The sequence below is a fragment of the Cupressus sempervirens genome, chromosome 9 (genome assembly GCF_028749045.1).
Source record: "Cupressus sempervirens isolate cs-2001-9-10 chromosome 9, ASM2874904v1, whole genome shotgun sequence".
NCBI classification, from domain to species: domain Eukaryota; kingdom Viridiplantae; phylum Streptophyta; class Pinopsida; order Cupressales; family Cupressaceae; genus Cupressus; species Cupressus sempervirens.
The window spans coordinates 317642137-317654033 of NC_143126.1; the positions used below are offsets into that span (position 1 = coordinate 317642137).

Below are 11897 nucleotides of genomic sequence, written 5' to 3' on the forward strand. Positions count from 1 at the left end.
TTTATGAAAAGGATGAGGAACAAAATGAAACTTAGAGTTCAATGTTGATAATTTTAATCACAAGTTGATTAAAAGGTCCAAACCTACTAATCTTTGACTCTATATATCCCAATGGATAAGACACTGGTCTATTTAAAAGTTCAATAATACACTGATGATTCACTTAATTGTAGAACATTCACAACAAAAAATCAATTTACCATTTAATGTATTAAAAACCTAAGTGCTAGTCATCACTTATTTCCATCTACTTTTTGGTTGTAGTTAGCAACTGTGCTCAAAAAGTTTATTAGCAAATTAGAGAACAATATTGACTATTTTTGTTGTAGGGAATGATCTTTGAAAGAAAAAGTATCAAGTTAACAAGATTAATCCCTTAGGTTTTCTCACCTTAGCCTTGCAAATCCTAAAGTGAAGTGAATCTTAATGAATCTATTAATGTTGGCCCAGAACTAAGATTTAGCCTTGCTAAATATAGTATTTATCTCATCCTTAGGCTTATCCCTATCTTTATTTCCTAGTATCAGGTTTAAATCCACTTGATATCTTCCTTACCAAAAAGAACTCCAACATATTGTAGGTGTTAGAAACATGATCTTGTAGCACTAAAATTGCATCCGTACCTCACACGAGCTCTAAGATATGCCCCATTAAGATCACTAGGCTATGACATTTAACGACTCTTAGAGTCAATCAATTTAGTTTGGCATGTCTGAGAATGTTTGAGTGGTCAACAGTATGAGACAAGCTTAGAACTAGGGTTTACCTATACTAGTATATTTGAGATCATTTTTTGACCAAATTTTTTGACCTTCTAATAAAATGGGATCAAATTGGTCAAAATATACAAGAAAACATTTTTTTTAAAAAATACATGCCTGTGTAGGTCAAAATTTTGACCAACACGAGCTTAATATGTAAAAAAGAAATTTTGTGACGCCTATTATCATTAGCCGATAGGCTTTCACCTGGGTGATAGCTCACTAAGAATTCCTCATGCTGTTGTATGCTTTCGTGCTTGCTAGCCGAGTTCTACTACCACCATCAAGATGTCCATGCTGAAGTTGTGGTTGGAGATGTGTCGATAGCTGGCTGATTGCAACAGGGATGGAGGGTCCACAGGTTCACTGGAGACATTCAAATTGTGGACGGATGGAGGCCACGAGTCTACTATTAGGGCATCACCGGCTCTGCAGATAAGCAATGGGATTTCCCCACTGTGCTCAGCTCTCACTTGCACGTTAGCTAACACCTTTGTGGAGCTCAAAATGCTACGTAGTTGCTGTGGAGCTAGGCAAAGGGCCATGAGTTAGTCAATGGGAGAACCACTTGATCGCACCGTCTCTCCAACCACTGCAATTTTGCCGCTTAGGTTTTCTATAAATCTGCCTACTAAGGGGTTTGCTTCAGGGATCACTTGTATGCTATGGGTTGAATAGGTATTCTTCCTCTGCCACTTTGTTTCCATTCTATTTACATGCTTAATGCTTGTCAATCACCTTGCCTAGATCACTTCTTATTACTTCCCACAAGAAGTGCGATGATAATAAAAGAGGCAGACAACAGCGGCTTGGAGTTTTTCTTTACATTTCTCATAGGGACTCTAATTTTTCTTTGTGGATTTATAATTTATTCATGAATTTATTGAAATCAATCTGGAGTTGTGCTACTTGCAAATGCCAATTTAATTTAATGTTTGGTACTTTTCATTTCAAAATTACAATATGTAGTGATTTATCATTGCATGTCAATAGAAAGCTTCCGTGACAATGGACTGCTAGGCTAAATTTAAATCATGCTGCCATGTTTTGTCAAACCAAGAGCTCATAATTAGTTTTCCTATTTTATTACACTCAGTCCTGCCCATAGTTGGCAATTAACTCAGGCCAAGGTCATGGTTGTCTTGCTCTCTTCAGCTGGTTTTAATTCATTCTATAGCCAGCCAGATTGTGTTCATATTTGGGTGCCCTACTCTACCTATGTGGTTTCAATAAATCTTAGTGGAGAGTTGTGGTGTTTGAATTAATTCATTTTACATCCAGCCAGCTTGTGTTCAACACTTACACTTGAACTTAGAGTTCTGCACTAAATTTCTTGTGCCACTATCTGCAATAGATTTTGATTTCTTTACCCTATTTACTTAAGTTTTCTGTGAATATGAATTATGGACATTGAACATTAGTGCATTATGCATATTGTTGTGGTCATGGATTTACATCAAAATTTTTTTTTCTCTCAACATTATTTTCTAACTCATTAAGTTTGTCAATTTAATTGACAAAATGTATATCATCTTGTGATTATGAGATAGATTATTTGTTCTTGAAAATTTAATGACTTCTATTTACTCTGCCTCTTCATTATAAATGCTTCTTATCTCAGTATCAAAATGCCCTAACCTTCTCTACTGCTGAAAATCTTTAAATTTGTTTTTGCTAGGCCACACTCCAAATTTTCTTTTGTCTCAATTTCTGGTAGATTCCTTCTCAGTTTATAAATTTCATGAATGAACACAACTTTGCCTCTGGTTACAAATTCAAAAAATTGATCATCAGTCTTCCTCCATTTACTTTCTAAAGTATGGAATCTAAGAGATTCTTGTATCATATATCTATACTAAAATAATTGTTCTATTTTCTTTATCATTTATATCAACAAGTGCAGTGACTGCTGCTGCTTGCTATTTGAGCTATTCCATCTTATCTGTATTTAGCACTATTATATTTTTTGTTTGAATCACAACTACCATAACAAGTATCTACAGTATTCATAATCGAGATACTCTAATTTTCAAGACACAAAACCAACACCACCCTTCCAGTCAAGACTGTTCTTCTAGTAATATGAATTTGGTGGAGATGCAACTTTATTAATAAAATATTCTTAAACCTCCCCTATTAGTTCAATGCTCCTATCTGATATTCACATTTAATTTTACCAAATTATTATTGATTGTTTTACTATTTGAAGAAAATTACTTAAATTAGTCGATAAAATATAAAACACATTGAAATCGTAAGTGAATCTAGATAATCAATAAAATATAAGGGATCAAACTAAAATTCATCATTTACAAATATCTCTGCTTTGTTTTCAATGAGAAAATGTAGTTTTTAGGCACATTAGAATAGGAAATAGCATGCAAAGCCTGCAGGGCATGCGGCCTATACATCAACATTCATAAATGTACTCCAAAAAGTGTAGAACTCACAGATTGGGCCAGAGATCTTTGAAGATGTAAATAAAACATGTTTTAAAGTAATGTGTTTCCAAGGAGGTTTCCAATGAATTTGAAGGTTAGATTAGAAGATCTACCTGTCTTAATGACCACCTTGAAAGAGTTTGGGCAAAGCTTGCCCATTATCTTCCACTAATATGAATTTGATATAGATGCTACCTTATTAGTTAAATATTCTTAAACCTCCCTTGTTAGTTCAATGTTCTTATCCCATATTCACATTAAAATTGTACTAAAGTGGGAAATCATTGCAATATGCAACTCAAATAATAGCTGATACAGGGGGGCTATTGATGTCTGCACCTTAAACCCCTGCCATGTGCTACACTAAAATACTATCTGTGCTCCTCAAGTAAAATAAGTATACTACTCTAACAAAATATATGAGACTCAACATGGCATTGATACCATATCATGTTGCCTAAAACTTAAACCTAAAACTTTCCATATTGCTTCCATGTGATACTCCCCTATTTGAAGTCAACAATATTATTGTCTCCTATATGATGCTTGAGCAATGAATCTTTCATCTACTCTGGTCTTATTTATAAATAGTCCAAAGCTTGATTGTCTAAAGCTCATCTATGAACCTGCATATATGAACCAACCTGAATTTGAACTATCAACATCTACATTTCTATTTTATATTTTGTATAATCTAAGGTATGTGATGTTGCTTGGTTGTGTTGCTATATGTATGTATGCATCTTTAGTATGTGACAGTTCTGTCAAGACTATCTTTGAAATTAGTGACCCCAATTGGCATTAAATTTATGTACTACTATATGTGGGAATCTTCATGCTGCAAAATCCAAAGCTCCCAAAGTTAAATTTCTATACTACTATATGTACGTATGCATCTTTAGTATGTGACAGTTCTGTAAAGACTATCTTTGAAATTACTGACCCCAATTGGCATTAAATTTTTGTACTACTATATGTAGGAATCTTCATGCTGCAAAATCCAAAGCTCCCAAAGTTAAGTGTGTATAGGCATGTATTATTGCCACTTCCCAAGCAGGTCAACCATCCTAGTAACATTTCTACAATTTCCCCATAAATAGGTCATAGAGATCAAATTATCCTCCAATTGAAGATCAGGTCATAGAGATAAAATTGTCTTCCAATTGAAGATCAGAGTTTGATCATTGTCTTTCTTGTTTTGATAAGGTTCATCAAAATAGGGCTAAATGAAACTCATAGAGATCAAATTGTGCTCCAATTGAAGATCAGAGTCAGATAATTGTCTTTCTTAGTCTGATAAGGTTCACTACTGTCAATTGATACCTATTACACAAGACATATACTCTCAGCTCAAAATATAACGAACAAGATTGAATTGCAAGAATCTATTTGAATGTTCATAAAGAGTTGCTAAAAAATGAACTAATTGAAGGAGGAGATCGATCATCCATACATTTTTTTTTGAGAAAAAAGAATAATGAACACTTACAAAGGGAATCTCAGGTGCCACCACAAAAAAGTCAAGAATCTGATACCCTAATGTGTTTGCTGCATTTTTAGGTGCTGCCACAAAAAAATGCTTGTGACTAAAATGGACCTCACTTGAGTTTTGAATAACTATTATTGTTCATCTGTTTATATATATTGACATCTTGCAACAGAGACCCTCACCTTTTCAAAGATGTTGTTTCAGTCTTATACTTTCATATGCAAGTGCATTGGTTTCAACTGATTGACTTTTAATCTTTTGTTATAAACTCTGAAAATCGGGCACATTTCCTCCAATGATTATTTTACCTATAGTCAGTCTATTTTATTTTATATTAGGCATGGGTTGGAAGATTTTGTGTGAGAGAGCGTGCAAAATATAGGTAAGTGAAATAATTTACAGAATTGATATTGTTGTTTTCTTCTTTGTTGTTAATGTACAATGTACATTCAAATTAAAGATGAGCTGCTCTGTTCTGAAATCAATAGCCATAGTTTTGTCAACACTGTTAGGTCCAATTTGGAACAGCAACTGAGTGCTAGATTGACTCCAACATGTAGGGTGTGAATTATAATTGAATGGAAGCCGTCTGGGTACTTCTAACAAGTTGAAATGGTCAGACAAACTGAATTTGTGATCAACTTATGTTATTTTTTGTTACTGTAACCAAACTCTCCTTTGTGAGTCTTCTTTGGACTGTGCAGTGTGAAAACAATGATGAACTGGACTCAGATTGGTTAAATCAACTCCTTACAAAAATTTCCTTTTAGGCGCCCACCAAAAATAGTATGATTCTTCAGAATGATGGGTTTCCTGCACAAGTTTCATAATGATCTCTTTATGGGATGTACAAATTAAAGATGAGCTACTATGTTTTGAAATCAACAGTGATAGTTTTGTCATTGCTGTTAGGTCCAATTTGGAATAGCAACTGAGTGGTGGATTGACTCCAACATGTAGGGTGTGAATTGTAATTGAATGGAAGTCGTTTGGGTACTTCTAACAAGTTGAAATGGTCAGAAAAAGTGAATTTGTGATCGACTTATGTTCTTTTTTGCTACTATAACCAAACTCACCTTTGTGAGTTTTTTTTGTACTGTGCAGTGTGAAAATTGTGATCGTGGGGAAACATTACATCTTTCACTAGTATTGTCTCATTTTGAAGGGATGCATCTCCTTGTGGTCAAGCACTGCCTTTGAATATTGTCTATTCCTATTAAATTTAATTGCAACACCTACTTTTATGTAATTATAAGTTTGCAATTTAAAGCAGGGGTTGGTATAAATGGGTTTGTTTATAGCAGAGAAGTTTCCTCAATCTTCTTCACAGCCACAAATCTGAAATTAACAAGCACAACTCAACTCTCGGAATAGTAACTAAACCAAGGACTATTGACATTTGCATCTAAACCATCCAACTAGCTCGAGGGCTTTCTTCTCAGCAGATGTATTGTGCAAAATTGCAAAGACTGACATTAAAACTGGATGACCATAAATGTTAGACCATACCCTCTCCATTTACATCTATTTCTCTATGAGTACCAGAGTGTGTAAGTTGCCTCAAAAAGAAAATTCAAATATGGTGGCTAAGCATCACAAATTTGAACCTGTCAATTTCCAATGCTAGGCAAGCTAGCTAATTTATCCTCTTGTTGTCTAGACTCTTGAATGTAAAAAGCAACATGTTTCAAAAATTGGTTTTCCCTCTATATCAAACTCTTCATGATTTAAACTAATTCTCTATTATCACCTCCACTCTACATTAAAACAGTAACACCTATCGGCTGCACCCTTGGACCCTACCAAGGTACAAGTGCTAGTTATATTCTTGACGCCCGTGCAGGAGAGTATTCTGGATAAATTTCCTCTGCATTTCTTCAATTTGCAAATCAATATGATATGAACCCCAAGCAGGGAGAATAGGCAATGATGAGGATTGGTCACTAAGCATGTGATTCTTCAATTTGAATATAATGCATCGCAGAGGGTAAGTACTAAAACCATTATTTTCGGCTAGGGTTTGAAGTTAAACAATTTTTTTTCAATGGCTTTGAAGTCATTTGTTCTAGACCTTCTCTATCTCTACCCATGGCTAATATGGGTATGCTATTATTACAAGGCAAAAATGTCACAAATATCCCATCATCATCATCGTAGTAGTAGCAAGATTACTCACGGTCCTTCATTTACGCATTGTATCCTATTTGACTTGTTTGCTTAACATGTTTCTACGTTCCTTCCATGCATTTTTAGCTTCTCTAGTATTCGGTCACTTCTCTTGCAATTTCATACGGTGTCTTGTCCTCACTATTTCGGGAAAACTTGTCCACCCCACGTACCTTTAGCAAAAAGTTCACCATCTACACCATAAAAAGGGGAAAAATAAGAGGGACAATTAGTTCCTTCTCAAACCCATAAAACTTGAAAGAGAATAGAGTCATGAGCATGAAACCCTAGAAGAATCTTACGTGGTCATATATGTTCCTTGTTACAATGTGCAAAGGCATGTCTCCAATCACAATAATTGGGTGGTCTCGCTGGTTGTTTGTAGCACAATTACCTTCATTATCAGGTGACTTTGAAGCACATATTTCTCTATCAGGATCATTTGGGGTAGGCTAGTAAGGGTTATTGATAAGTTCTGACAACTTTCCATGATTCCTCTCTATTAAAATTCGAACAAGTTTGACTTGGTTGAGCTCCATAATGTAGTGCAGGGCGTTTGATGTGCGAGTTATTAAAAACTCTAAAGCTTCTTTGAATCCCAAACTCATTACCAATTTCAGTGGAGTTTCTCTTTTATTATTTACAAAGTCACACAAATTGATATCTAAGCCAACCAACTATTTGGCCAGATCCACACAATTTTTTCTCATAGCTAAATGTAGAGCTGTATCACCTTTGTTGTCCTTCATTGTTATTGCTTTGATTAAATTTGCATGAATCACACAGTTAAACAAAACAAACTAGCAAAACATAGCCTTTTAAATTTTAGAAAGAAAGAAAGAAGAGAATGACCTTGAACTGGTAGCTTTGCTGCTAGCTCTCGTAACAGATCTGCACTCATGAATCGACTGTCTTAAAAATGAGAAACAATTGAAGAATAGATTCTAATAAAATAAAACAAAAGAATGTATGAAGAGAATGAATGAACCTGGGTCTCCTGCTATTACTGCCACATCAAAACATGTTCTTCCCTCCCACATTGTTAACAAGCTTGAAGGATCGACATGTTTTAGAGGCTCTTTTGCAATGATTATATCAGTATTTTGACAAGCCACAAAGAATCCCTTTACATTATCTATGTTTGCCATGCTCTGATTGTAGCTTAAGCTTGTAAACAATATTTATTCTGCACTGCCAATGCTAACTAATAAAAAGCTACTGAAAATGTGAAAAATAAAACAATTCCCAACATTTTACTTACCCATGATGTGTACTTCTACCAGAGTTGTCAATTTTCAACACCATCAAATCAATGAACTAACTCACCATATGAAATTGCAAGAGAAGTGATCATATGGGAACACTGAGCACACCTTACAAGTCTCCAGAACTTGTGTGCTCTTCTCAATAGCATGTGCACTTATGTGCAACACTTGGTATCATTGTGTACTAGTATGCATGATCCCATGCTAGTCTCTATTTTATCATGTGCCACCACACATGACTTTTTATAAATCCATCATGTGCCCCTTGCAAAATTAGCAAATCTGTAAATATAGGCTTCTTTGGCCATGGCAGGACTCTCGAAACCAACAGGTTATTGGAAGATAAATAGATATGGGTATGCTATATTTTATGATTTAGACCCCTTTGAAAAAAAATGATATCACTACAAACCTTCTTCTCTGCCATAGCTACACCCTAGGTGTTCTAAGTCCTATTTTGATGAAGCATTACCTAGACTTCACTATTAATGGAAGTTATAAAATTAGGAGCATTTGGAAAAATAAGGTCTATAACTTCTTCTTTGTGAATGGATTTATCTATTTAGAGACATAGTCTTTGGTGTGATTTTGACGGATGGAAAAAAGTTTCTTTCATTTTTTCAAATATGGTAAATGGATTTTGATTGTGCCTTGCTTGTGAACCATGTGGATGGATTTTAACTCATAGTGGAGATGAGCAGAAGGAATATGGTGCATAAGGAAGACATTGGCTTAAAATATTTCAAAGATAAATAAGCAGTTGGCTATGGGGTCCCCCATTCCACTATGGAAGGCCTATTATAGAGTAAGTTGCTTTCTTCCTCTTAGTGCAAATACCCACTTCTCATTGCCTCTTCATTCATGAAGAGACGACAAGTTCTACACTTGTGATTTTCAATACAATCATCTGCATCAAGGTCTTTTCAGGTTTAGTTCAGTTTTAGAGAAGAGAAGAGAAGGTAGCATAAAAGAAGTGGGTGAATGTGAAAATGAAGGATAATGAGGGGAGAGTCATTTCTAGTGGGTTTTGTAACATGGTTGAGAATGATTTAGATATGCAACACATTCATAAAGTTAGTGTTGGGCCCTGAGAAAGCACACTTCATTGCATTGAAGGGGTTGTGAAGGAGACCTTGTTTCCTGATGATCCCTTAAGGTAGTTTAACAACCAGCCAGCAAAAAGAAAGTGCTTCTTGGGAGTTCAGTATCTCTTTCCCATCCTTGAATGGGCTCCAAATTATTCCTTGAGACTTTTCAAGTCAGATCTTATCTTTGGCATAACTATAGCCAGCCTCGCCATACCACAGGCAAGGAAACTTTAGTCCATGTTCTTTTCTCTACAGTTTGAATCATATTCAATGATCTACCATTATAATACTCTTCATTACTTGAATGGTAACATTTATTTTTATTTTCTTAGAGCGACAATGGAACTTATTCAAGGTCTGATACTAATTCACTATATTTTGTAGGGCATTAGTTATGCCAAGATGGCCAACCTTCCTCCTATTCTTGGACTTTGTGAGTATCTGGCTTATGTACTTGAAAGCTTTTATAATAGTTATAGGGCATGGCCATCAATGATGTTGGCAGTTTGGTTATTTTGACTGGTGACAATTAAATGGTTTGGATGTATAATTGTTGTGAACTTTCTAATGCTATTTGTTTTGGTTGATAGCAGAAGAGATGACTTATAACAGATGCACCATACTAACTTTTCTTCTTTCTTTATGTGCTTGAATGCTTTGGGTACTTCAGTAGTTTTCATTTTAATTTGAGGAGAACAGAATGAGTGGTATAATGATTCTCCAAAACTTGGTCAGCTAAGCTTTTCATAATTTCATCACTATCTTCTTTTTCATAATCATAGATTATGAAGTGTGATTCAAAATGTACATGTAAAAATTATATAAAATAAATTTAAAAATAATCTCTTTATCAAAATGAACAGTGAAAAATGACTACCAACAATGTACTATGTGACTAAAAAGCTACATCCTGTATAGTATCTCATATGGATTAATTCTCTCCTGTCCTATCACCTATCTTTTTATTTAGTTCTAACACTGCAGCTAACTATATTATAATGTATTTCATTAGAACTCTCTTTGATCTTTCATCTTAATTTGTAGCTAACTAGAACTGTAGCTAACTATCATGTTTATCAGTGTCAGCTTCCTTGATATATCTAGAATTCACTTCTTTTTCCTTGTGTAACTTACTTTGTGGTTATGATACGTAGGCATCAGTATTTTTGCTATTCAATGCATCCAAAAGGCTAAGTTACTCAGAAGTTAAGACTCAATTGAATTTGACCAATGAAGATATTGTCAAATTGCTACATTCTCTTTCATGTGTGAAACATAAAATTCTCAATAAAGAGAGAAATACAAAAACTGTGACACAAACAGATGTCTTTGAAGTCAATTCAAAATTCACTAATAAGATGAGGAGAATTAAGGTATGAACTCTGATATAACAAATTGTATACTATTTTGCTTGTCTATTTTTAACAAAAACTAATGCATGTGGAGATCACATGGGAATTGGTTTCTACCTTATTGCAGATTCCACTCCCACCAGTGGATGAGGAAGAAAAGGTGATTGAGGATGTGGATAAAGATAGACGTTATGCAATTAATGCATCAATTATAAGAATTATGAAGAATAGAAAAGTTTTAGCACACCAACAACTTGTTATGGAGTGCGTTGAGCAACTTGGATGGATGTTCAAGGTGAATTGCCTGACTGGATGCTAGATACTTTTGTTTTCATCACTAGTACTTTAGATTTGCTTACTACTTTCCACAATGAATGGGTTTATACCTGTGTGAATTTATAAATAGTGGTCTTTTCCTTTTTTAGTAGATTGTCCTTTATTTGTAAGAAAATGATATACTTGGATAAGTAGGCATATTGATATATCTTCATAGGCATATTCATAGGCATATTGGCGATTGTTTGATGTACTTTTTCCTCTTTGTAGTACATAGTTTATGTTTGTGGTCCTGATGTGATCATATTTGGCATGGTGGTTCTTTGGAAAGGGAGGAGATCCTAGCAGTGGCAATCCCAAACTTTAGATTATTGTTCCTTCTATGGCTTTTGGTGGAGCATTAATAAGTTTTGTACTGTGCCCAATAGAGTTGATAAAGGTAACAAGAACTAGACTTTGTATCTATTGTATGTATATAAATTGAACTCTAGAATCCATACCTTTGACTATTTGCTATTTTGCAGTGTAGATTGCAAGTTTAGGAGAATGACAATGGGCAACTTAAAAAGCATCAGTAGAGATATGCTGGGCCTCTAGACTGTGCATTGCAAACTCTTAAAAATGAAAGGCTAAGGTGTTAAATTGTTGTTACTATTTGGTATGTAGTTGTAGGCATGCAATATAAATGCTTCACATGGTATCTTTCATTATACAAGATACTGTTTGATTGTTTCATTGGTGCATAATTTTCTAGGTACAAGGTTTGGAGACACACGTTTCTTCAGTACTTATGAATTGAATCATTATCATATGCTTTCACTTATTAGTATGCATGATAAGGTGAATCCCCAAATGAATTCCCAGTCTTCTCAATTTGTTAGAGTAGATTTACCTGTGGGGTGTAGACCACATGGAGAGCTTGCTTTCTTATTTAGAGTTTTGTTTCTCATCCTTTTCCCAAAGGGATGTCTACCTCTGCTACTTTGTTAAATACATCAGAAAGGATTTCACAATGTTCCTTGTAAAATTTTGCTAAATCTAAATTTGATGAATCTTGAC

General features: G+C 34.6%; 1 protein-coding gene across 4 annotated transcripts; it reads left to right on the plus strand.

The window, feature by feature from the left end:
• The first annotated feature begins 970 nt into the window (after positions 1–970).
• On the plus strand, positions 971–11661 carry LOC149538652 (cullin-1-like). 4 transcript variants are annotated; one of them, XM_089799963.1, is made up of 5 exons: positions 1206–1439; positions 10365–10583; positions 10690–10857; positions 11170–11277; positions 11363–11661. In XM_089799963.1, the coding sequence occupies exons 2-4, from the start codon at positions 10569–10571 to the stop codon at positions 11203–11205; spliced, it is 219 nt and encodes a 72-aa protein (XP_089656089.1). In that variant the 5' UTR covers positions 1206–1439; positions 10365–10568; the 3' UTR covers positions 11206–11277; positions 11363–11661. The 4 variants fall into 4 exon arrangements, 2 of the variants coding, with proteins under 2 accessions (XP_089656089.1, XP_089656090.1); XM_089799964.1 differs by having other exon boundaries at positions 11368–11570; XR_016356083.1 differs by lacking the exon at positions 10365–10583 and having other exon boundaries at positions 971–1439.
• Positions 11662–11897: the final 236 nt, after the last annotated feature.